This window comes from Saccopteryx bilineata, chromosome 2, assembly GCF_036850765.1.
Source record: "Saccopteryx bilineata isolate mSacBil1 chromosome 2, mSacBil1_pri_phased_curated, whole genome shotgun sequence".
Classification (NCBI taxonomy): domain Eukaryota; kingdom Metazoa; phylum Chordata; class Mammalia; order Chiroptera; family Emballonuridae; genus Saccopteryx; species Saccopteryx bilineata.
The window spans coordinates 168,702,723-168,730,539 of NC_089491.1; the positions used below are offsets into that span (position 1 = coordinate 168,702,723).

The following is a 27,817-nucleotide window of genomic DNA, read 5'->3' on the forward strand; positions in this document are numbered from 1 at the left end:
CCATTGTCTCTAGATGCAGCATCTGTGCCCGGCAAGGTAAATGCCCAGAACAAAAGGTTGCCTCCCTTTGTGAGGTATAGGGGGAAAGCTCCTGGAGAGTTATGGGAAGTAGATTTCACAGAGATGACCCCTGGGAAGTTGGGTTATAAGTATCTATTAGTATTAGTAGACACCTTCTCAGGATGGGTGGAAGCATACCCCACGCGAGGAGAGGCTGCTTCCACAGTTTGCAAAGTCTTATTAAGGGAGATCATACCTAGATATGGCATTCCCCTAGCCCTAGGATCAGACAATGGACCTGCATTCATCTCTAGGATATCTCAAGAACTAGCTACTAAGCTAGGTATCAATTGGAAATTGCATTGCATTTATAGGCCCCAAAGTTCAAGACAGGTAGAAAGAATGAACTGGACTCTAAAAGAGACTATAATTAAACTGAAGGAGGAGACTAGTGAAAACTGGGTTGAGCTACTCCCTTTTGCCCTCTTTAGAACTAGATGTACCCCTTATCTTAAGAAGTGGGCCCCTTATGAAATCCTGTTTGGACAGCCCATACCCCTTGTGCCTCGATTAACCAGAGAGGAATTAGAAGTTTCTAACCATAACTTCCTCAAGTCCTTGCAGGCTCTGCAGCACATCAGGAGTGAAGTGCGAACCCTCCAGAGATCGGCCAGCTCGGAAGGAAAATACAACCCCAGACTGCCGGAGTCTCCAGAGCCTGGACAGTGGGTATGGATTCTCAACCACAGACGGGGCAACCTTGAGCTGCGGTAGAATAGACCATTCCAGGTACTCCTGAGCACCCCTACAGCTGTTAAGGTAGCTGAGAAGTCCTACTGGATCCACCTCTCTCACGTGAAGCTGGCCCAACCACCCAACGAAGGATCTCGAAGATGGCAAGTCAAGCGGACCCCTGGAGAGCCTCTAAAGCTCACCTCCTCCTCCACTTAGGACTGATAACTTTTTATTGTCTACCCAGCAAGGGACTGGAGTTGGAGGAATGGGTTTTAATCAGGACAGCAGATGGCACAGTTATAGCACAGAATAACACCTGGGATAATAGGAACCCCATAACCCTCCAAGCTGACTTATCAAAGTTTTTTGAAGAAAAATTCTGTGATTCAGCAGCAGCTTGGAGACATTCTGATTCAGCCAGGAGCCCGCTCTTAGATGACTGGCCTAGCTCATACACTGCAGGTAGTAAGTGTGCACCTCATGTTAAAAATAGGGCTTTATGGTATACTCCACACTATGCCTGCCCTGAACCCCCTTCCGGACAGCGCCGTATTTGCGGGTCTCACTCAGATTATTTTTGTAAAAAGTGGGGTTGTGAGACACTTGTCAGTGAATTTCAATGGAGTCCACCTAAACCAGACCCAGATATAAGTCTCTTTTGATTAGGAACTAGATTAGGGGGAAGAAGGCCCAATGATGGTTGAGATGATGACTGTGCTAAAGATAATTGTAACTCTACTATCATTACTATTAAGAAGCCTAAAGACCCAAGTTGGAATTCAGGAAAAACCTGGGGCCTATGATTATATGTAACTGGACATGATCCTGGTACCTTTTTCACCATTAGAAAACTTCCTACAAAGAACAGACCTCTCCTTCAAGGAGTAGGAAACGGGCTGCCACTCAGGCCACCTAGACCCCCTGTCAGCCTCCCAGCAGCACACACTCTGGCAGCACCAAAGCTCCCAGACAATAAGACAGGCCCAGACCAGAACGGAGCTACCACGACTCCTACTGCAGACTCTTCCCCAGTCAAGCCAGAAGAGCAGGACCATAAATTGCCTTTTTACACTCCCAGCCCGTTACTAGAAAGACCACACCACCAAGAGATGTATGCCCTAGATTTACTAGATAAGGTATTTCCCTTCTTTAACAGTACACAGCCTGGAATTACAGAGTCTTGTTGGCTATGCCTTAGTCCCAGACCCCCTTTCTATGTAGGGCTGGGGGCCAACACCTCGAGAGAAGGGGAACTGGCTCCCACTACAGTAACCCTTATGAGGGACCGGAACCAGGATCAGATAAAGGATTGTTTCTCTGAAGGATCTCTCACTTTAGCAGAGTTCCATGGGAAAGGAACCTGCTACCTCCTGGCAAATTTCACCTTAGGCAACTCCAATTATAGTGACTATTGTCTTAACCAAGAAACCCTACCTGCCACCTTACAGGGCCCAAAAATAACAAAGACTCCTGAAGAACTATGGTTTGTGTGCACTCAAGGTATCTTCAAGTGTATAGTCCCCACTCATCCTGAGCTTTGTGTAAGTGCTTATATTATTCCACAGGTATATCTGTATGGGGAGACCCCGAATTCCTCGTTGCTCCCCCTAGGTGGACGAAACGAGCTCCTCTCCTTATCCCTATCATAGCTACCATAGCAATTGTAGGGTCAGCCTCAGTAGGGACAGCATCCCTCATTCAGGGAGAACTCACCCTCAGACAGTTATCCAGGACCTTCTCCAAAGATATTGCGCTTCTCTAGGAACAGGTAATATACGTCGAGAAGCAAATAGACTCCCTCGCTGAGGTAGCCCTTCAGAATAGGAGAGGGCTAGGCCTCCTCCTCCTTAAGCAGGGAGGAGTGTGTGCTGCATTAAGAGAAGAATGTTGTTTTTATGCTAACCACTCTGGAGTAACTAGAGAGAATATCAAAACACTTACAAACAGATTAAGGAACAGGGACCTAGAAGAAGAAAGCCCTAGATGGTATGCCTCCATGTTCAAGACCTCTCCTTGGTTAACTACCCTCATATCCACAGTTGCCGAACCCCTCCTATTATTCTTATTGGCTCTTGCCTTTGGACCAATAATCCTTAACAAGCTCCTTGCCTTCGTTAAAGAAAGAATAGAAGTAGTAAAGTTAATGGTGAGTCCCAACCTTATACCATTCTTCCCACTGATGAATAATCAAGGGTTTGATTTATGCCCAAAAGAGATGGGGAATGTTAGGTTTGAAGAGGTGTGCTGTGGCTGCCAGAGTCTAACTCTTGAAGGAGCAGGAATAGGGAAGTGCTGATAGGGTCCCTGTGAGGCTGAGAACAAAGAGATAGGGTCCCTGTGAGGCTGAGAACAAAGAGATCAGCACAAAGCTGAGCAAACATCCTGCATTCTATTGGTTAGAGACCCTTATCAGAAGTTTATGTTTGAAATTCGCCAATAAGCTAAACCCTTCCCCTGTTGCTATGCTGCGCGCGACCCCCCTAGCAAATAGCTAATTGCCACATTTGCTTCTGTATAATGCTTACTCACTTAGGATATATAAGGACCTAGTTGTAAGCGCCAGGCTCGACTCTCGGTTGTAACCCTGTGTGGGTACAGTGTCTCTGAACACCTAGAGAGTTCGCCCCTGCGCAGGTTAAACTTGGCCAATAAAGTAAGATCTAACCCTTGAAAGTCTCCAACATTTATTCACACGCATGGTGGATTCAACACTCATCTCTCTCCGTTTCTGTCTGTCCCTGTCTATCCCTCTCTCTGACTCTCTCTCTTCTCTGTAAAAAAAAAAAAAAAAAAAAAAAAAAAAAAAAGCCCATGCCATTTGGATTCAAGCTTAAAAGATGAAATCATTAATGCTAGAAATCCCAAAATTCCTTCCAAATGAAGTCAGGTATCTCTCAGAAGACAATTAGTGGGGTGACCAGCTGAAGATTCACTATAAAATAAAAAAAATTTATTTCTGTGGATTTTATAAAAAGTTATCAGATAATTCCCTTGTCCGGCCTCATGAAGGATGGGTTTGTCTTATCCTGCCTCAGGGTAGATAGCCTGGGTTCTTAGCAAGCTTCTTCAAAGACCACTCAGCTTAAGATATCTGGCCAAAAGGAAATTAGCTCCATTGAGCATTCTTTGTCTATTTTTGGTCTTCCTTTCTCTATCATCTACTTATAGTTAGTCCTTCAAAGACAAAATCAGTGTGCCTGAAGGAAAGTGGAAGTATTTTCTTGCTTATATTCACTTCTTTGAAGGTCTCACATGTGTGCAGGCATGTTTCTCCCATGAACATAAGTCTCCCTGGCACAGCACCCCAGTTCTCAGGGGGCCTGAGTAGCTCCAGGTTTCCAACTCTTTAAGTCAGGGATTTACAACCAATTCCAAGAAAGAAATTTTACTCATCATCTTAGAGCCAAAATATGATACACTAATAGAATCGTGGGGTTAGGAAAGAATTTAAACATAATTTAGTTCAATCTCCCTCCCAAGCAAGAGTCCCCTCTAAAGCATCTCCAACAGATGGCTATAAAGGCGCTGCTTAAACATTTCCAGCACATACTGCTTTTTAGGGCAGACAGTTTCAATTTTTGACAGCACTAGTTAATTAAACATTATCTCTCTATTGAACAAGCAATCCACATCCTTGTAATTTTCACCCCATCACTGATGAAAAATAGTCAACAGTCCGAGGGTAGATCCCACCTAGTGGCACATGAGAACTGCCCCAGAAAACAGTACATTATTTTCTTAAAGGGGCTCTGGATTTTTTTTTTTTTTTTACAACAACTGAGAGAGTCAGAGAGAAGGATAGACAGGGACAGACAGGAACAGAGAGAGATGAGAAGCATCAATCATCAGTTTTTCGTTGCGAAACCTTAGTTGTTCATTGATTGCTTTCTAATATTTGACTTGACCGCGGGCCTTCAGCAGACGAAGTAACCCCTTCCTTGAGCCAGCGACCTTGGGTACAACCTGGTGAGCTTTTCTGCTCAAGCCAGATGAGCCCACACTCAAGCTAGCGACCTCGGGGTCTCAAACCTGGGTCTTCCACATCCCAGTCTGACGCTCTATCCACTGCGCCACCACCTGATCAGGAGGAAAAAGTACATTATTGATGATCACTTTGGCTTCAGTTTTTCCAAGCATCTATGAACCCTTCTGATAATTACATCTAACTAACTTTTCTTTATATTGCCCTGAAAGAATTTATGAGAATTCTGACAAAGTTGTACTAAAATCCATGTACATTATGTCATCAGCATTCCCCCAATATCTTTTTATAACATTATCAACTTTTTAAAATAGCCATTGCTAATTAAAAAAAAAGTTATGATGAAGTGACGTCATGGAAATGGCGCCCTGAGCAGCGCGTCCGACAGATCTCCCCAAAATTTCAACAAATTCATCAACTACAGGCAGAAAAATCTATCCTTGGAGCATCCAGGAGTTCCACACACACTGAAGGTGAAAGGGCTGCTTTCACTTGGAACTGAGAGTCGGGAGGGAGCTGAGGGTGTGGAGGAAGCTAACTGCGGCAAGGACGTTCATTCAAGCCAAGGAGGGAGTGTGCCTGTGGTGAGCAACTGCCCACCCGCACTCCAGGAGCAACAGCCCGTGCGCCCTGAGCAGCTGCCCGCCGGCTGTAAGAAACCCCGCCCCCGGCGCTGCCAGCATCCCCAGCCGCAGGCACGCCCAAATCACCCCACTCCCCCGCACACCCAGAGCACCCCATTCGCCCAGGAGCCCAGAGCACCCCAACCGCCAGCAGCAATCAGCAAGTGCCAAAGGGAACTTCCCTACGCCCGAGCTTCTCTCCAAGGGTGGGGCATCTCACCCAGCCATTCAAGCTAACACTCAAGCGTCGGGGGAGGGGAATACCAGCAGCTTGCAGTCCGTCCTGGAGCACATCTGTGGATCCAATCACTGAAACTAGCTTAACCCACAGTCTGCTCACCTCACAACTGACCTAAGCAGCTCTAATTGACAAGATCTCTCTCAGTTCAGCAATCCAAGACAAGAGGCATGATATTCTTGAGTGCCTCTTGCTAAAGCGGTGGGGGCAACTTCTGATTGACAGAGCTTTCATACTCAGGGATATACGCTAAAGAGAGGGACTTGGCAGATGTTAAGACCTGTAATGCAGGCAGAGACTAGGGCATCTTCTTCCCAGCCAAAACAGGCTACAAAGTGCAGAAAGCCTGGGGAGAGTGGTCCCACAGAGTGCTAGGCGTGCTGAAAAGGCCGGGAGGCTCATTGAAAGTCACCTTGAGAGCAATTGGCTCCCAGCCCCGCCTGATTATGCTGGCGGCTCTGAATGCCAGAACCTCACCCAGAGCCCTGCATTGAGTGGGGTTAGAGTGGGGATTTCCCAGCTCTTTGAGCCTCTTACTCCCCAGGCAGAGGCAGCGGCAGCCTCATAGCTGGATCACCAGACTGCTAATTCAGGAAGGGGAGACTAGGAAAGAGGCTCCGGGAAAACAGACTCTCTCATTGTCGGAGCCTACAAACACTAACAAGCCTTAACTACCAACGACCTAAGCGTGACACAGGGGCAGAGCCTGGGGTATAGAGTCACCGACCAGGAAGAGGGAGAGGAAAGAAAAAGGAAGAACTTAACCTCTCAAAAATCAAGAAAAATCCACAGACTTTATAACTTGTCCCACTATATTTCTTTGTTTCTTTCATCGTCTGGCCTTTATTATTATTATTTCTATTTCCTCCACCTTGGTCCTTTTATTCTCTTCCCATCTTATTCTTCCCTTTTCTTGAACTACCCTACCCATAAGTGTTACATTTTATTTCTTTTCTTCTTCCTTACTCTCCATGAGGGTTACACTCCAAAACCCTTAACTCTCTCTCTCTCTTTTTGTTTTTTTTCTTCCTTTCTTTTCCCCCTTTTTCTTATTTCTCCCTTTCTATTACTTTCGTCTTTTCTCCTTTTACTTTTCCTCTCATTCAATCCTTAATCATGAACAAATTATTTAATTTGGGACTCAAATTGGTTTTTTTCTGTGGAATTTTGGGTGCTTTTTACTTCGCTTTTTAACTCATTAGCATTCCTCCCAACCCAGGATCTTCATTCTATTTAGTCTTTGCTCCACTTAATACAATAGTTCTTTTTCTCCTTTTTTCAGTTTCCCTCTTATCCCTCTCATTATATCTCTTAGTCAAGCATCACTTACAAGCAAATCATTTAATACTTGATCAAGATTTTTTCCTTTTTTGCATTTTGTAGGTCCCTACTTCCTTTTTTGCCCCTTGAACACTTCCCCCCAACTCAGGCCCTCTGTTATAGGCAATTTTGTTCCATTTAGCATAATATAATTCACAGGTCATTACGATATTTTCCTAAGGAGGAGGGGAGAGGAGGGGAAGAGAAGAAAGAAAAGGGGGGGGGGGATAATAAATTATCATTGGGGTTTTTTTTCCCCAAATTATTTTTCCTTTTTTTTTCTTTAACTTTTTTTTTTACTTTTTATTCTTTATTAATTCTCTTAGTACTATCAACAAGACCACCCTCAGATGCCATTAAAAAAAGGAAATCGAATATCATGGATACAAAAGATAGAGAAGTAATACAGATAGATGTGGAAAAATCTATGGAGAAAAAATTTAATATATTGGTAACCCTGGAGCTAAATGACAAAGAATTTAAAATAGAAATCCTAAAAATACTCATAGATATACAAGAAAACACAAAAAGGCAATTTAGGAAGCTCAGAAAACAATTCAATGAACACAAAGAATATATTAGTAAGGAAATTGAAACACTAAAAACAAATCAAACAGATATGAAAAACTCAATTCATGAGCTGAAAAACAAGGTAACAAGCTTAGCTAATAGAACAGGCCAGATAGAAGGTAGGATTAGTGAAATAGAAGACAAGCAACTAGAGGCACAACAGAGAGAAGAAGAAAGAGACTCAAAAATAAAAAAAAACAAGAAAGCCCTACAGGAATTGTCTGACTCCATCAAAAAGAATAACATGCCTGACCTGTGGTGGCGCAATGGATAAAGCATCAACCTGGAAACACTGAGGTTGCCGGTTCAAAACCCTGGCTTGCCTGGTCAAGGCACATATGGGAGTTGATGCTTCCTGCTCCTCCCTCTTCTCTTTCTCTCTCTCTCTCTCCCCCCTTCTCTCCTCTCTAAAATGAATAAATAAATTTAAAAATGTATATAAAAAAAGAATAAACTATTAGAAAAAAAAAAGAATAACATAAGAATAATAGGTATATCAGAGGGAGAAGAGAGAGAAATGGAATGGAGAATATACTCAAACAAATAATAGATGAGAACTTCCCAAGCAGGTGGAAAGAACTAAAGCTTCAAATTCAAGAAGAAAACAGAACTTTGAGTTATCTTAACTCCAACAAACCTACTCCAAGGCACATCATAATGAAGATGGCACAAACCAACGACAAAGAAAAAATTCTCAAGGCAGCCAGGGAAAAGAAGAATACAACATATAAAGGAAGGCCCATTAGATTATCATCAGATTTCTCAGCAGAAACTCTACAAGCTAGAAGAGAGTGGATCCAAATATTTAAATCCCTGAAAGAGAGGAACGTTCAGCCAAGAATACTATACCTATCAAAGCTATCCTTCAAGTATAAAGGAGAAATAAAAACATTCACAAATGCAGAAAAGATGAGGAAATTTATCATCAGAAAGCCCCCACTCCAGGAAATACTAAAGGGGGTTATCCAACCAGATTCAAAGAACAAAACAAAACAAAACCACAAGTAAGAGCTCCACCAAGAACACAATAAAACCAAACTTAAACTGTGACAACAAAAGAAAAAAAAGAGGGGGGGGAAAGGGTGGAGATTAACAGTACCAAAGGACGATGAAGCACAGAAACACTCATAAGATAGGGTACTACAATGAATATGGTAGGTACCTTTTCAATACTTAATGGTAGCCATACTTGAAAAAACCACCACAGAAGCACATGACTATAAAAAGGTAGCAACGGAAGAAAGAAGTATGGAATACAAACAAACAAAAACAAAGGATAGAAAAACAAAAGAGAAGAATCAAACAAGATACAAAACTAACAGAAAGCAATTTATAAAATGGCAATAGGGAACCCACAAGTGTCAATAATTACACTAAATGTAAATGGATTAAACTTACCAATAAAAAGACACAGAGTAGCAGAATGGATTAAAAAAGAAAATCCTACTATATGCTGCCTACAAGAAACACATCTAAGCAACAAGGATAAAAACAAATTCAAAGTGAAAGGCTGGAAAACAATACTCCAAGCAAATAACATCCAAAAAAGAGCAGGTGTAGCAATACGTATCTAATAATGCTGACTACAAGACAGAAAAAGTACTCAGAGACAAAAATGGTCATTTCATAATGATTAAGGGGACACTGAATCAAGAAGACATTACAATCCTTAATATATATGCACCAAACCAAGGAGCACCAAAATATATAAGACAGCTACTTATTGACCTAAAAACAAAAACTGACAAAAATACAATCATACTTGGAGACCTCAAGACACCACTGACGGCTCTAGATCGGTCATCCAAACAGAGAATCAATAAAGATATATTGGCCTTAAATGAAACACTAGAGCACCTGGATATGATAGACATCTACAGGACACTTCATCCCAAAGCGACAGAGTATACATTTTTCTCTAGTGTACCTGGAACATTCTCAAGAATTGACCATATGTTGGGCCACAAAGATAACATCAGAAAATTCAGAAAAATTGAAATTGTACCAAGCATATTTTCTGATCATAAAGCCTTGAAACTAGAATTCAACTGCAAAATAGAGGGGGAAATACCACAAAAATGTGGAAACTAAACAACATACTTTCAAAAAATGAATGGGTCAAAGAAGAAATAAGCGCAGAGATCAAAAGATATATACAGACTAATGAAAATGACAATACGACATATCAGAATCTCTGGGATGCAGCAAAAGCAGTAATAAGAGGAAAGTTCAGATCACTTCAGGCCTATATGAACAAACAAGAGAGAGCCCAAGTGAACCACTTAACTTCACACCTTAAGGGAACTAGAAAAAGAAGAACAAAGACAACCCAAAACCAGCCGAAGAAAGAAAATAATAAAAATCAGAGCAGAAATAAATGAAATAGAGAACAGAAAAACTATAGAAAAAATTAATAAAACAAGGAGCTGGTTCTTCGAAAAGATCAACAAAATTGACAAACCCTTGGCAAGACTCACCAAGGAAAAAAGAGAAAGGACTCATAAATAAAATCCTTAATGAAAGAGGAGAAATCACCACAGACATCATAGATATAAAAGAATTATTGTAGAATACTATGAAAAACTAAATGCCACCAAATTCAACAATCTAGAAGAAATGGATAAATTCCTAGAACAATACAACCTTCCTAGACTGAGTCATGAAGAAGCAGAAAGCCTAAACAGACCAATTAGCAGGAAGGAAATAGAAAAAACTATTAAAAACCTCCCCCAAAATAAAAGTCCAGACCAGACGGTTATACTAGTGAATTCTATCAAACATTCAAAGAAGACTTGGTTCCTCTTCTACTCAAAGTCTTCCAAAAAATTGAAGAAGCAATACTTCCAAACACATTTTTTTTTCTTTTTTTTTCTTTTCTGAAGCTGGAAACGGGGAGAGACAGTCAGACAGACTCCTGCATGCGCCTGACCGGGATTCACCCAGCACGCCCACCAGGGGTGAAGCTCTGCCCACCAGGGGGCGATGCTCTGCCCCTCCGTGGCATCGCTCTGCCATGACCAGAGCCACTCTAGCACCTGGGGCAGAGGCCAAGGAGCCATCCCCAGCGCCCGGGGCCATCTTTGCTCCAATGGAGCCTTGGCTGCAGGAGGGTAAGAAAGAGACAGAGAGGAAGGAGGGGGCGGGGTGGAAAAGCAAATGGGCACTTCTCCTATGTGCCCTGGCCGGGAATCGAACTCAGGTCCCCCGCACGCCAGGCCGACGCTCTACCGCTGAGCCAACCGGCCAGGGCCTCCAAACACATTTTATGAGGCCAACATAACCCTCATACCGAAACCTGGCATGGATGGCACAAAAAAAGAAAACTACAGACCAATATCTCTAATGAATACAGATGCTAAAATACTAAACAAAATACTGGCAAATCGAATACAACATATTAAAAAAAATAATACATCATGATCAAGTGGGATTCATCCCAGAGTCTCAAGGATGGTTCAATATATGTAAAACGGTTAACATAATACACCATATCAACAAAACAAAGAACAAAAACCACATGATCTTATCAATAGATGCAGAAAAGGCATTTGATAAAATACAATACAACTTCATGTTTAAGACACTCAACACAATGGCTATAGAAGGAAAATATCTCAACATGATAAAGGCCATATATGATAAAACATCAGCCAACATCATATTAAATGGCATAAAACTGAGGACTTTCCACCTTAAATCAGGAACAAGACAGGGTTGTCCACTCTCTCCACTCTTATTTAATGTGGTGCTAGAAGTTCTGGCCAGAGCAATCAGACAAGAGAAAGAAATAAAAGGCATCCATATCGGAAAAGAAGAAGTAAAGGTATCACTTTTTGCAGATGATATGATCCTATACATCGAAAACCCGAAGGACTCCACAAAAAGATTACTAGAAACAATAAACCAATACAGTAAGGTCGCAGGATACAAAATTAACAAACAAAAGTCCATAGCCTTTCTATATGCCAACAATGAAATATTAGAAAACGAACTGAAAAAAATAATCCCCTTCACGATTGCAACAAAAAAAATAAAATACCTAGGAATAAACATAACAAAGAATGTAAAGGACCTATATAACGAAAACTACAAAGCATTGTTAAGAGAAATCGAAAAAGACACAATGAGATGGGAAAATATTCCTTGTTCTTGGATAGGAAGAATAAATATAATCAAAATGGCCATAGTACCCAAAGCAATTTATAAATTTAATACAATTCCCATCAAAATTTCTATGACATTTTTTAAAGAAATGGAACAAAAAATCACCAGATTTATATGGAACTATAAAAAACCCCGAATAGCCAAAGCAATCCTAAGGAAAAAAGAATGAAGCTAGGGGCATTACAATACCTGACTTCAAACTATATTATAGGGCCACGACAATCAAAACAGCATGGTAGTGGCAGAAAAATAGACACTCAGACCAACAGAACAGAATTGAAAGCCCAGAAATAAAACCACATATGTATGGTCAAATAATTTTTTATAAAGGGGCCAACAACACACAATGGAGAAAAGAAAGCCTCTCAACAAACGGTGCTGGGAAAACTGGAAAGCTACATGCAAAAGAATGAAACTCGACTACAGCTTGTCCCCGTATACTAAAATTAATTCAAAATGGATCAAAATCCTAAATATAAGACCTGAAACAATAAAGTACATAAAAGAAGACATAGGTACTAAACTCATGGACCTGGGTTTTAAAGAACATTTTATGAATTTGACTCCAAAGGCAAGAGAAGTGAAGGCAAAGATAAATGAATGGGACTACATCAGACTAAGAAGTTTTTGCTCAGCAAGAGAAACTGAGAACAAAATAAACAGACAGCCAACTAAATGGGAAATGTTATTTTCAAACAACAGCTCAGATAAGGGCCTAATATTCAAAATTTACAAAGAACTCATAAAACTCAACAACAAACAAATAAACAATCCAATAAAAAAATGGGAAGAGGACATGAACAGACACTTCTCCCAGGAAGAAATACAAATGGCCAACAGATATATGAAAAGATGCTCATCTTCATTAGTTATTAGAGAAATGCAAATCAAAACTACAATGAGATACCACCTCACACCTGTTAGATTAGCTATTATCAACAAGACAGGTAATAGCAAGTGTTGGAGAGGCTGTGGAGAAAAAGGAACTCTCATTCACTGTTGAGGGGACTGTACAACCATTATGGAAGAAAGTATGATGGTTCCTCAAAAAACTGAAAATAGAACTACCTTATGACCCAGCAATCCCTCTACTGGTATATACCCCCAAAACTCAGAAACATTGATATGTAAAGACACATGTAGCCCCATGTTCGTTGCAGCATTGTTCACAGTGGCCAAGACATGGAAACACCCAAAAAGCCCTTCAATAGAAGACTGGATAAAGAACATGTGGCACATATACACTATAGAATACTACTCAGCCATAAGAAAGGATGACATCGGATCATTTACAACAAAATGGTGGGATCTTGATAACACTATACGGAGTAAAATAAGTAAATCAGAAAAAACCAAGAACTACATGATTCCATACATTGGTGGGACATAAAAACGAGACTAAGAGACATGGACAAGAGTGTGGTGGTTACCAGGGGTGGGGGGAGGGAGGACGCCGGAGGGAAGGAGGGAGAGGGGAAGGGGAGGGGGAGGGGGAGGAGCACAAAGAAAACTAGATAGAGGGTGACAGAGGACAATCTGACTCTGGGCGATGAGTATGCAACATAATTGAATGACAGGATAACCTGGACATGTTTTCTTTGAATATATGTACCCTTATTTATTAATGTCACCCCATTAACATTAATAAAAATTTATTAAAAAAAAAAGTGATGTGATGTCCCAGATACACAGGAGAAGTAACCATTTCAAATACAAAGCATTTGCTTCTCCACCCTTCCCCCTCTCCCTTCTCTCTCTCTCTCTCTCTCTCTCTCTCTCTTCCCCTTCTGCAGCCAAGTCTCCACCTGGAGCAAGTTGGCCCGTGGTGCTTAGGACCGCCAGATGGCCTCCACCTCAGGCGTTAGACTGGCTCAAATTGCAACAGAGTAATGACCCCAGATGGGCATGCCAGTGGATCCCAGTCGGGCGTATGCACTCCCCCCCCCACCACCGCCGCCCGGACTCTGCTTCTCACTTAAAAAAATAAGTGATATGATTTACAGGGGTTAAAAAAAAAGAGATCAGTTTGTGTTTGGCACTGAGAAGGGAAAGCAATGGGAAAGATGAAACATGGGGAGTCTTTTCATCGCTGCACTTACCTTACACAGTCCACGCTTTTTCATCTGGAGCCATTTTCGATTTGCTGGCAGACTGAAGGACTACCATAAATGGATCCCAGTCATTGAATTAATTTTTTTTAAAGAGTGGATACAGAATATGAGTGACTTGAAATGACATTCAGCATTTCTCTCCTTAATACTCTATGATACCATGGAAAACCAACCTGTCTAGCCAAAACCAGCCAAACCACCCCCACACACTTAACATAGGCATTTAGATTTAGGTACCGCTGAAATTATATTTCCTTTTCATTATTCACATGCTTTTACAAGGAATGTGAAAACATAAATTGTATAAAATTAGGCTCAGTTTATCATCACTCAGGTATTTCCTTTGGCAGGAAATATGCTACTAAAAGGGAACCTAATTAATCAAACCACAGCCTACATTTTTTCCTCTAGGATTCTCTTAAAGCTGGGTAATAAGGTGGTACTCTTTCTCCTCATACCTGACGCTGGAAATTCCGAGAGGACAAAGATGACAGGTGAGTCTAAAAGTAGCTCATTCATTCTGGGAGTGTTTGAACTTTAAGTGAAATGAAATGTTGCCTTATTCTTTTAAGAGGATTTCAAGCTTTTAGAAAGACATGTTTTCAGTAAGGTGGAAGCAGTGTGTAGGTAGGTGCTGGGAAACATCACTGAGCCAGGGTCAGGGTCTTCGGTTCCTGTCCTGGTTCTGCCACTAGACAACCTAAGAAAGTGGTTACATGCTGGCTCCCCACATCTTAGTGTCCTCTCTGTAAAGTGGTAGAGTTAGATTAAGTTGATCTTTAAGCTTCTTTTAAACCAGAGTTTCTCTAAGTACTTTTTAAAAGCCATCTGTGTCAGAACCACCCATGGAGCAAATACCTGAATTTTAATGTATTCCTGTGATGTCTCTTATACAGAGTCAAGTTTGAAAACCACCACCTCAAGTGCTAATGTTCTATGATTCTGTGATGTCACTGAGCAACCAGCTGTATTCTTAGAACCATGCTAGATGTTACGGAGATACAGAGTAATATGAGGCCCCTATCATTAAGAAACTTGCTTCTGGCCCTGGCCGGTTGGCTCAGCGGTAGAGCGTCGGCCTGGCGTGCGGGGGACCCGGGTTCGATTCCCGGCCAGGGCACATAGGAGAAGCGCCCATTTGCTTCTCCACCCCCCCCCCCTCCTTCCTCTCTGTCTCTCTCTTCCCCTCCTGCAGCCAAGGCTCCATTGGAGCAGAGATGGCCCGGGCGCTGGGGATGGCTCCTTGGCCTCTGCCCCAGGCGCTGGAGTGGCTCTGGTCTCGGCAGAGTGACGCCCTGGAGGGGCAGAGCGACGCCCCTGGTGGGCGTGCCGGGTGGATCCCGGTCGGGCGCATGCGGGAGTCTGTCTGACTGTCTCTCCCCGTTTCCAGCTTCAGAAAAATACTAAAAAAACAAAAAACAAACAAACAAAAAAAAAGAAACTTGCTTCTTCTTATTTTTTTTTCCCCTGCTGGTTTTTTTTTTAATCTTATTTTTATTAATTTTAATGCAGTTACATTGATAAATCAGGGTACATATGTTCCGGGGAAACATCTCCAGATTATTTTGACCTTTGATTATGCTGCATACCCCTCACTCAAAGTCAAATCATCCTCCATCACCTTCTATCTGGTTTTCTTTGTGCCCCTCCCCTCCCCATTGCTTCTTCTTTAGAAAATAAGATGAACACATTTGAAATAAAACAAACAATATCAAATAATCCTTAATAGCAATAAATCAATTGTTGGAAATCTTAAATACTGGAGGAGTATGGAGGAGGCATCAGTAAGCAAGGCTGAGGTAATAGAGGCTGTGTGGGGGTGGGGGAGAAAGAGACTGAGTAGGATCCAGGTGGGCAGATAGGATTTTCAGAGTGTCAGAGGGAGGCATTGCCCTTTCACAGGAATGGGCATGAACTAAAAGGGCTGGGTGAGAACAGAGCTATGAGCAGGGGAATATGTTCTGGTGTGAAGTAGGAGGGAATAAGGCGAGTCATGGGGCAGCCACAGTGCACCTCTGATGCAGCCTGTCTGAAAGCTAGCTCATCTTCCTCTCCTGATATACTTACCCTCCTCTTTCTAAGCCAGAAACATGTGGGTTGCCCTTGTCTCCATTTCTTTCTCCATCACATCATATTCATTTTCTGTGGCCAAGTCCTATCAATCTCACCTTCTAAGAATTGTTTCTATTCCATTTTTGTTTCTACCCTTCACTGCTCCCCACAGGCCTCCTGCCATCAAACTTGACCCTCCCATCACATTCACCCTTCATAGAGCTGCCCACGTAGTCGACCTAAGAAACAATTCGTACCGTTTCCCTCCTCTCCTTAAAACCTTTCAGGTCCACAGCTCTTCTTTTTCCCTTCCCAAAGACTCCACAGAAGCCCTAGAACTCCAGCAAGCACCTTTCACAACCACTGACCTGAAAAATCACAGCCAAGCTCCTTACCATGGGCTGCAGTCTTCTCTAACCCATCCCTGAACACCTAACTCCTGTAGTCTTCTTCACACACCACAAAGGTTTCCACTGCCATGCTTTCACTCACCCTACCCCTCAACCAGAAATTGCCTCTCTTCTCTGCATCACTGTTTCCAACACATACAAACACACACAAATTTGCATGTGTGTACACCCATGTACATGCACATGTACATGTGTACATGCATGTGTACACACACACAAACACACTCAGCCTGATCAATTGCTATTAGTCTTCAAAGGTAAAATCAGAAATTAATACCCTCAAGGAAGACTTATGACATATAGAGAAGTTCAATAAATATTTGCAGATGTTAACATAGAACCTTGGAAACAAGCTGAAGCATATTATTCACTACAGTTAATAACAAGAAAGCACTGAAGGTTTTATAAATAACAATGAAACGGCCCAAACAATAAAGGTAGACTATTACTCTGGCGGCAAAATGCTGATTGTATTAGAGCAGAAGGAATCTGGAAGAAGGGGTATCCGATAGATAAAATGGCTACAAGGGGTCCGGTTCCCTCCTTGTAGAGGGCTAGACTCTCGCTCCCCACACATGGGGAACTCTCAGTCAGCCATCCCCAAGACAACGCCTCTAGGCTTTCTTCTAAAAAGCCTCCAGACCCTGGGTTTAGCCCTGGATCTCAGGCAACGCACCTTCTTTTCTACTGCAACACCGCTTGGCCTCAGTATAAACTGGACAATTCATCCAAGTGGCCCAAAAACGGGACTTTTGATTTTAACATCCTGAATGACCTTAATAATTTCTGCTGGTCAAACAAAAAGTGGTCCGAGATCCCTGATGTCCAGGCCTTTTTTGCATTCAGGTCACAACCCACTCTCTGTCACTCTTGCTCTTCCTCTCAAATATTTCTTCTCTACTTAAAACCGAAGGATACCCCTGCTCTGGAGGACCCTTCTAGTGTTTCTCCCTTTGATCCTGCCGACCACAGACACCCACCCCCCCAACCTTCTCCTCCTGCTCCCCAACCTCCTGATTCCCAGGACGCACCCTGGGCATAACTAGAGCCCCCTCCCTATTCAGTGCCACCACTCTCCCCACCTCCCCCCATATTTTCCTTCAACCACCGACCCTTTCTTCGCCAGTACATATCTGCTCTGGGACAGTCTTCCACCCTCCTCCCTCCCTACCTCAGCCCCCATCTTAGAATGCCCTTTATGAAGGTAGCTGGGGTCAAGGGCATTGTCCAAGTCCACATCCCTTTTTCCTTAACCAACCTATCGCAAGTATCTAAAAGTCTCGGTTCCTTTTCTACAGACCCTACCAACTACAGAAAGGAATTTGAGTATCTCACCCAGTCCTATGAATTTACTTGGCATGATCTCCATGTAATCCTCTCCACAACTTTAACACCCAAGGAGAAGAAACGTATTTGGACCCATACCTAGGCCCATGCTAACTCTGTTCATCAGCAAGCCCCCAATCAACTATTAGGCTATGAGACTGTCCCCTGCCATGGCTCCCACTGGGAATACCAGACAGAAGGGGCAGGTAGACAAAACCGGGATCACATGATCCTTTGCCTCAAAGAGGGTCTTAAGAAGGCAGTCCATAATCTCCCAAATTATGAGAGGTTAAAGTGATCGCCCAACACCCTACCTTTACATCCCACTCTCTTCCTCTCACGCCTCATGGAGGCTCCTCAGAGATACACCACCCTGGACCCTCTATCACAGAAGGGCAACTAGTCCTTCACATGAATTTCATTTCCCAGTCCGTGCCCGAAATCTGGTGCAAATTACAGAAGTTAGAGGATGGCCCTTGAACCCCTCAATGGGATCTCTTAAAACTGGCCTTTAAGATCTTTAATAACTAAGATGAGGGGCAAAGAAACAGAAGGTAGGTGAATACCAGATGCTTGCTGCTGTCATCAAGGGCCTGCAGGGCCAGCAGTCATGAAATGGTCGAAACAGACCTCAAGCCAAGGGCCAAGTAACAATAATGCCCCACCTGGCACCTGTTTCAAGTGTGGCAATGAAGGTCACTGGGCCAGCAAGTGCCCTAATGCAGGCCAGCCCCCAAAGCCTTGCCCCCTTTGCAGTGGGCTCCACTGAAAGTCAGACTGTGATCGGACCTCTCTAGGTAAGACCTCACCCCTTCCTAGGCTGGCTGGCCCCTCCTTTCTGAGCTGATAGGCCTGGCCGCTGAAGACTGAAGGTGCCTGAGGATGAACGGATGCCCCAACAATCATCACATCTTCTGAACCTTAGGTAACCTTGATGGTGGCAGGCAGGCACATTTCTTTTCTCATTGACACAGGGGCAAACTACTCTGCTGCCTGCATACAGAGGTCCCTCAAGGGACTCGGGTATCTTGGTTGTGGGCATTGACGGCCAGGTCTTCCAGCCCCGTTCTACTGCTCCTCTGTCCTGGTCCTTAGGGGCCCAGACCTTACCCATGTCTTATTAATTCTGCCCTCAGGACCCACAATGATCCTAGGATGAGACATCTTGTCTAAGCTACATACCACCCTTACTTTCTGTACTACCCCTGGGGACATGCCAGACCCTTCAGGGTCTGCTAACCTCCTACTCCTCTTACAAATAGCTGGGAATCACTTAACTAAACTTTCCCTGCCTTCTGCCTTTTCCCAGCTCCCTGGTCACCCCTTCAGTAGCCTGTCCTATGCCCCAGTTCAGATGAGGGTTAAGGACCCCAATCAGTTCCCATCACAGACTCTGCACAATGAGGGCTCAAACCCATTATCACTCACCTGCTCCATAACAGACTCCTCCACCCCTCTAACTCCCCTTTCAATACCCCAATCCTCCCTGTGAAGGAACCTGACAGGTCCTATCAGCTCATCCAGGACCTTCATCTTCTCAATCTGGTAGCACAACACTTACACCCAGTTGTCCCCAACCCACATACTATTCTCTCCCGAATTCTGGCTGGAACTTCCCACTTGATGGTACCACACCTAAAAGATGCTTTCTTCACTATCTCTTACCCTCTAATTCACAAGACCCGTTTGCCTTTACCTGAGCTGATGCTGACACACACTTATCCCAGCAGCTCACTTGGGCGGTCCTACCCCAAGGGTTCTGGGATAGTCCTCACTTCATTGGACAGGCCCTAGTGACCGATTGACAGGTTTTAGATTTAAGACCCTCTACCTTTATACAGTACGTTGATGATTTACTCCTCGGAGTCCCTCAGAACAAGATTCAAAGAATCAAACTGTCCACCTTCTCAACTTCCTTGCAGAATGGGGTTAAAGAGTATCTCCCAAAAAGGTACAATTTTATATCCCAACAGTCACCTACCTAGGTCTAGCCCTCACTCCCACCTCCCAAGAAATTCCCCCAGACCGGCTTTCCCTCATCTCTTCCTTGCCAGTCCCCAAATCAGAGCAGGACGTCCTCTCCTTTCTGGTCTAGCGGGGTATTTCCAACAGTGGAGCCTTCCTTCGCTCTGTCAGCCACGCCCCTTTATCAAGCCACCAAGGAAAATCTATCAGAACCCACAGACCCAACAGCTCCCATCAAAACCCCCACCCCCTTTTTCTGGTTAAGACAGGCCCTCATCTCAGCTGCTGCTCTAACTCTACCAGATCTCTCTAAACCGTTACAGGTAGAAGAAAGAACCCAAAGGACCTCAGAAAATGCAGCCTGGCTCAAGGCTTTCAGCCAAGAAGGGCTTGAAGATTCCACCTAGTATAGAGGATGCTCTGCCAAAATTAACCTGATTATTATCTTTCATAGCCCCGCTAGTGACCCTCCTATTAATACTGCTCTTTGGCCCCTGTCTTTCAGGATTGTCATGTGCTTCATAGAGAATCAAGTTCAGACTCACCAATGAAACTGTTGGCCAGTTATTCCTCCTCCAGGCCTCTCACAGATACCGGTAAACCAGTAAGTGTAGGTTTTCTCTCTTAGGTGTCCACGACACTCCTTCTCATCTTAAAGCAGTCTTAAGAGAACAACACCCCCTATCTTTTAATACTAGAACAAAACAGGAATGCTATATAAAATGGCTACTCAGCCACCATCTTTCTTATGAACAATGCAGACCTGAAGGAGGAAGAAGGACTTGCCTACTGAGTAGTCCAGCTCAGATCTCCTTTGCAGCTGGATGGACAATTGGATCAGGGTTCAGACAATTTTGAGGAATTGTGGCGCCACTCCCAACCACAACCAGAAGAAGCATCACCTTTGCCCAAGGCCCTTTGACAAACCCATATAACCCCTACCCCATCCTTCCCTCGGGGCTGACACCCTTTGCTGGTCTCAGCTCATCTGCACCGAGGCATTTTTAAAATAAATTTTCCTTTTGGAACACACTAGCTTTGTGTTTTTGGATCGGCCCACGGTTTCTGTCTTCAGCATCATCTATGAATGTTCTTTAATTCAGCAAACATTTAATGAAAAAGAGGAGGCAGAAAATTAATCACAGACTTTCAATACATGTTTGCTTAATGAATTAATAAATTTATCAAGCACCTCTAGGAAAAGGCAAGGTGCTACATATTATGAGCAAAGCAGAGTCCCTGTCCTCAAGGAACTTATAATATCAGAGAGGAAATAAGATGCAGTCTTGAATCAAGGTAGAGAGGAATGAATGCTCACAAGAGAGACAGACAACATGGTGGTAAATCAAAGAAATGGAAGACGATCAGAGAAAGTTTCATAAAGGAGATAGCATATGAACTGGAACTTGCACAAGGAGGCAGGCCTTAAACATGTACAGGTAGAAGAGAAAGAACAGAGAGCAGAGAGAGGAGGCATATCCCCAGGCATCTTTGGGAGCACAGAAGATGGTGTGACTTAATCAGACTAGGTCAAGGCTACAATAGTGAGAAAAAGGAACTATAGCTGAAAAGATAGGTTAAGGACAGATAGTCCCAAAGCAATGGATGATAAGCTGAGAAATCTAATCTTTGTTTTGTAGACAGTGAATAACCATTTATGTTTCATTCATGAGAAGGGATGATATCACAGAATCCTGCTGCTTTGAGCACATGAATCAGCCAGTTCTGTGGGATGTAAAAGAACTCCAAGCATGGACCTGGCGCCCTTCCCTCTGGAACAGAGGATGAGTGGCAAAGCAGTGGCAATAGGAGAAGAGTTGAAACCCAACAAAGATGTCAGGGTCAGAGCTTCCTCCTCTGAGACAGACAGAAAGAAGAGAGACGAGAATGCAAAGAAAAACTGAGTTAAAAAATATAAACGGCCTGACCTGTGGTGGCGCAGTGGATAAAGCGTTGACCTGGAAATGCTGAGGTCACCAGTTCGAAACCCTGGGCTTGCCTGGTCAAGGCACATATGGGAGTTGATGCTTCCTGCTCCTCCCCCCTTCTCTCTCTTCTTTCTCTCTCTCTCTCTCTCTCTCTCTCTGTCTCTCTCTCTCTTCTCTAAAATGAATAAATGAAATTTTGAAAAAAATTAAAAAATATATAAACGTTCAAGGAAGTTATATCAACTGATCAATATTCTCAATAAATCAAGTAACTGTCTGTTAAACATCAGGAATTCTAAGAAAGAGCGGCAATGCTGGGATACAAAGAAATGGAAGCTCCAAGCTTAGGTCCTAAATCAAGGCCTGAGCGTTTATTTTCTAACCTGTTGACTGGGCCCCAGTATCCAAAGTGACCACAGGCATGGAAACCAACATAAAAGTAAACACTAAAAACAAGACAAAGGAGAGTGAAATCACAGAGAAAAAGTAACTAAGGCCCAGGGACAACCTTGGAAAGACCTATAAGCTGGTGAGTGGACAAGAGGAAGAATGTATGGCCAGTAGCCATGGCCACCATCACAGCCGCCTGGCCAACGCAGGATCCCATTTAATTCGGATCAATCATAGAGAAACAACAGAGCCAAGAAATGGTGGGTCATCCCTTATTCCTGCTCGCAACCGGTGGGCAAGAAAACACACACACAGCGGGAAAACGCTTCACTTTCCGTTCAGGGCTCCCAAAGCCACTGACTTTCTCCGGTTTTTGCTAGAATCAAAGGCCTCACCAGCCTCACTCAGTCCCCTCTGCATGCCTCCATTTTGGCTCCCCCTCTCCCCACGTGGCCTCCCTGCCCTGCTACATGGTCTCCTCCTCTCTACAACAACGTAGTCTCTCCTCTTTCTTCCAAAATGGCCTCCTAGCTCCTCCGTTTAAACCTTTTCCCAGGACAACCCCTCCTCCAGCACACATTAGTATAACCAAGCCCCTTCCCCAGCATGAAGGTAATTAACATTATCACCTGGGCAACAGCCATCCATGTGGGCAGCGCCATCTTTAATAAAGTGAGCATAAAATTACAGTTTCCAAACTTATCTGCCCAACAAAGAAGCAGAAACAGAAAAGTGGTCAAAAGCATCAGAGGAGAATAAAGATAAAATTATGTTACAGAACCTACTGGAAGAGAAATTGTTAATAAACCTGCTCTTGTTTACACTCACTGTCGATATGAATGACTTGGTAAATATGATTTTGAGTTAGAGTAACATACCAGAAAATAACAAAACCCATCAAGTCTTTCATATTGAAATTTATGATCCACATATATGAGTTGAAAATACGGGCAAAACAAACCAAAATGCTGATTACAATAATCTCCTTTTATCCTCAATAATTCCTCCCCCAAAATAATTACTTCATTCCACAAGTCTCCCCTTAAGGCTAAGAATCAGACTGAGAAACAGCACCTGGTAATCTAAGGGTTTTTTCAGTTTTTAATTTATTTTTGTATTGTACCTCATGATCTTTAAGCAACAAGTTTGAATAAAGGCCACCACAAATATCCATTATTCATTTCTTCCTTCTTCTTGTGACAACAGTTAAGATTCTTATCAAATTATATATAGACTCTTGTTCAACTAAAAAGCTAAAACTGAGAGCTGGCCAAATATACTTCCCAAGACTGCTGCGCTGGCCCCGCTTGCTCCCACCAAGCCTGAGATGCCCTAAGCCAAGGCAGGACATGCTACCTACTCACCTGCATGAGGTCATGGCTTTCCAGAAGATCATTCTCTAGCATCTCCTGAGTGAGGTGCCCCATGGTGCTGTAAAATTCATCTGCTGTTTCACAACATTCAATCTGCCTAGAAGCAGAAAGGACAGAACAGGCATTGTTTAGGACACCCAGGTTGTCTATCAGGTGTGTGCTCCAGGTGTAACAGGATATGCTGCCTCTTACATTAAATCAACAAAAGTCAAAATTCTGGGTCACTGCTATATACAGAGAAAAGATTTTTTAAAATGCCAGGCTGACCAGGAGGTGACACAGTGAACACATTGACCTGGGATGCTTAGGACCCAGGTACAAAACCCCCAAGTCACTGGCTTGTGCCCAAAGGTCACTGGCTTGAAGCCTAAGGTTGCTGGCTTGAGCAAGGGGTCACTGGCTTGGCTGAAGCCCCCCCCCCAGTCAAGGCACATGAGAAAGCAATCAATGAACAACAAGGTACTGCAATTATGAGCTGATGCTTCTCATCTCTCTCCCTTCCTGTCTGTCCCTGTCTCTCCCTCTCTCTCTTTCTCATTCGCTCTAAAAAACAAACAAACAAAAAAAAACACCACCAAAGGCAACACAGAGGTACCTATTATGGGATGAGCTCCCATCTTCCCTACACTGGTCCTCAGCCTCACAGCACTACCAGTTGCACTTTTATTGCTTCCATGGGACACATTTTACAAATCAGAATACCCCCTACTCATGAGAAATCATAACCATGAAATTAGGTATAAAGAACAGTTATCCCCAGTAGGAAATCTGTTGCTCCTAATCTAAAAACTGGGGTGTCAGTGATAGACTGAAAGAAACCACAGTAGGAATAAAAGATGAGAAATACTGGATCTTGCCGGGGTCCAGCCCCGGGGGGGGGGGATCCAGGGGTCCCACAGGAAGAGATGGCGTCGGCGAAAATAGAGTGAGAGAGCCGAATTCTTTATTCTCTGGTTAGCATTTACTGCCAGGCATCTCCGCCAATGGCTAGTCTAACTTTCTTTTTATGCACACACACTAAGTTACAATCACATGGTATTTTGAATACATCATTGTTTTAGTTTTACTGTGGTTACATATTTCTAGATAACAGTTAATTCATATCTATAAACTATAAATCAGGTGGTAAGTTATTCAAAGTACAGTTATACAATAACTTGAATAGTAATAACAATATTGGTACAAACTTCTAAAAGATTAGTACTAATTAATAACTTCATTTTACTGTTGTTGTGAGTCGAGGGCGCAGAAAGAGATAGCAGACGAAATCATCAAGGGCTAGCAAAAGGACCACCGCTTGCTCAGGCAAATGGCCTTGAGTTCATGCAGTATCCTAATTCTTTTCCCACGAGACTACAAAAGACCTGCTATAAGAAACTGACATAGTATCAAGAGTAACTTTCACCCAAAGATACATAGAGCGCATCTGCAAGATAGCTAGCAGCAACACAATATCAGAAGGCATTAGTTGCTACTGCTGCTATGAATCCCACCACATTCCTCTCCTTATTCTTGGCAAATACAAAAATCTCATGAGAACGTTCTACTGAGAAAAGCCCAGCAACTGCCTTCAGTGACAAAACAAGTCTTTTAACAAAACATTCTTTACTTGCAGGCTGCACTCCTATCCAAGGCCACACAACAGGCCACTCCACTACACTTTACCTAAGATTCTAATGTCTAGTTAAACTTTATTCATTTACTATATTCATACACTAGTTAAGTTCTAACTTTATTCTTTCTAACATGATTAATAAGAAGAAATTCTCCTACAAACTTAACCCTTTATGAGAGATATCACAGCCAGCCTCTTATGTTTATGAGCCCAGTTCAAGGGGCTTACAGGCTTTTCTGTGGAACTTACACCTTCTGTCTCATTTCCAAAGAAATTACTACAAATCTACAGGGAAAGCACGGTACTATTATCCCTGTGCCATAAATAATAGCACACACCCAGAAAAGGGGGGATATAAGGCCAGATTAATTCAAAAAGGTCAAAGGGGGAAGTATCGTTGTGCCTTTCCTTTGTGGTGACTTTGTCAACCCGCAGCCATTGGTCTTCTCTGCTGTGACTTTGTCAATCCGCAGCCATTGGTCTTCTCTGCTGTGACTTTGTCAATCAGCAGTTTTTGATCTTCTTCTGCTGTGACCTTGTCAGCCAGCAGTTGTGGGTCTTCTCCTGCTGTGACCTTGTCAGCCAGCAGTCGTTGATCGGCTCCCGACAGGATCTCAATCTGCATATTTCATCAGATCACAGGATGTTTTCACAGGCAGAATTTTTTCAGTTCTTCTCAGGGCACTGCTGCTAGGTGGATATTACACCCTGTTCCTTGCATTTAGTTCTACACAGAAATAAAGAATCTGTCACCTGGCAACCTGTGAGGTAATGTAGACTTTAATCCTTCTTGAGGTAAAAAAAAAAAAAAAAAAAGGAATAGTCCAAACCAGAGAGCAGTGTGTATTTTGTTTTATCTACTGTGACATCTTTATATAGGAGGATGACTCTATTTGCCCACCAACCACAAGAGACATACTATGACATATACTAATGTTGGGGGATTTTCATAAAGCTATCCCCCCAAATTATAATGATGGAAATACTTCAGGTTCTGGAGTACTATTCAAATCTCATTGCCACCATCATGTAAATAAATGAAATAAACTGTTGAAGTGTTATTTTAAAAAATATATGGAGTAGCACATGAGCATCAATTAAAAAAATGGGACGTTTACCCTGGGGAATGAGGAAGAGAAATAATGCTTAAGATGCATGTTGTGTCTGACCTCTGGTGGCGCAGTGGATAAAGCATTGACCTGGAATGCTGAGGTTGCCGGTTCGAAACCCTGGGCTTGCCTGGTCAAGGCACATATGGGAGTTGATGCTTCCTGCTCTTCCCCCCCTTCTATCTCCCCACTCCTCTCTAAAAAAGTGAATAAATAAAATTTAAAATTTTTTTTAAAAAAGATGCATGTTGAAAGATATTCTCCAGGTTGACAAGGAAGAAAAAGCATTCCAATGATGTGGACGCATGAGAGGGCAGCAAGCTCTGCCTAGGGATCTGCACATAGCTCCACATGACCAAAGTTGGGGCATGGGGGACAGTTTGCAAGGCCAGAAGGAGCCAGTGAAGGCTGAGAGAGAACCACAAAGACATTGCCTGCCAGGTGAGCCCTTTCAGGGCGACCATCACTGACAGGCTCTTACTAGGGAGTGTGGGAGATGGGACCTTGGCAAGGTCAACCTGAAGGTGGTGCAACAGGTGTGGGTATGATGGGGATACCAGGGAAGATACATCAAGAGAGGCCAGGCCCTGGCTGGTTGTCTCAGTGGTAGAGCATCAGCTTGGCATGCAGGAGTCCCGGGTTCGATTCCCGGCCAGGGTACACAGGAGAAGCACCCATCTGCTTCTCTATCCCTCCCCCTCTCCTTCCTCTCTGTCTCTCTCTTCCCCTCCCTCAGCCAAGGCTCCACTGGAGCAAAGTTGGCCCAGGCACTGAGGATGGCTCTATGGCCTCTGCCTCAGGCACTAAAATGGCTCTGGTTGCAACAGAGCGATGCCCCAGATGGGCAGAGCATCGCCCCCTGGTGGGCATGCCAGGTGGATCCCGGTTGGGCGCATGCAGGAGTCTGTCTGACTGCCTCCCCATTTCCAACTTCAGAAAAATACAAAAAAAGAAAAAGAGAGAGGGGCCAGGCATGGGGTAATGAGGGAGCGAGCCAGGGATGCCAGTGAAAGTGAGCTGATGCTCTATAACTTACATATTCTCAAAGTAACCATGGTAAAATCAGTTGACCCTGGCCAGTAGCTCAGTAGATAGAGCGTCAGCCTGGCATATGGATGGCCTGGATTCGATTCCTGGTCAGGGCACACAGGAGAATTAACCATTTGCTCCTCTCCCCCACCCTCTCCCTCTTCTCTCTCTCTTCCCCTCCTGCAGTCAGTTGCTCAATTGGTTTGAGCATTGGCCTCAATGCTGAGGACAGCTCGGTTGGTCTAGCACTAAAAATGGCTCGGCTGTGAGCCATCAACCCTAGACAGGGTTACCAGGTGGAGCCCAGTTTGGATGCAGGCAGGAGTCTCACTATTTCCCTTCCTCTCATCTATAAATAAATAAATAAATAAAACAAAACTCGTGTAGAATTACATTGAACAAAGACTCTGAAATATTTAAAATTCTATTAGTCTGATTCACATATCCCCTAAGCTGCATAACAATAGCCATTTATTACACTGGGGAACAATTTTTTTTTCATTTTGTGTTACATGAGGTTTTAGAACTGGTTCTATATATATATATCTGCATTGCTGATTCCAAATCTGAAATCCGTTTTTTGGTGCATGCTCTAGTTTTTATGCAATTTTAATTTCTTTTTGTTACAGTTAATGCCATGCATTGGTTTTTAAATTGGAGTTAAAGGGCAACAACTCTTAAATTGGACATAACCACAAGGCAATTAATGTTTTACAATCATCACTTTTACATAATTGTACTTGTTTTTAAATGTAAAAAATAATTATCTGATAAAAACACACTCTTATTTTGTTTTAAGATTGAATCATGGCTTCTTTAAAAAGGCGTAAATGTAAGAATAGTCCTGACACCTTCTGTTATATATGTGGCTGTTACA

The 27,817-nt window shown here is 43.1% G+C and overlaps 1 protein-coding gene across 12 annotated transcripts in view; it reads right to left on the minus strand.

The window, feature by feature from the left end:
* Positions 1–27,817, minus strand: part of TBC1D30 (TBC1 domain family member 30) — a 148,251-nt gene that overhangs the window by 24,700 nt on the left and 95,734 nt on the right. For 7 of the 12 annotated variants that reach the window (XM_066258370.1, XM_066258359.1, XM_066258364.1 and 4 more), the window contains 2 exons: positions 23,179–23,284; positions 13,732–13,791 (listed from right to left, as the gene is read on the minus strand). In XM_066258370.1, the coding sequence (XP_066114467.1) occupies positions 13,732–13,791; positions 23,179–23,284 (166 nt within the window). The remainder of the gene's footprint in view (positions 1–13,731; positions 13,792–23,178; positions 23,285–27,817) is intronic. The other 5 variants (XM_066258362.1, XM_066258363.1, XM_066258360.1 and 2 more) reach the window with 1 other exon arrangement.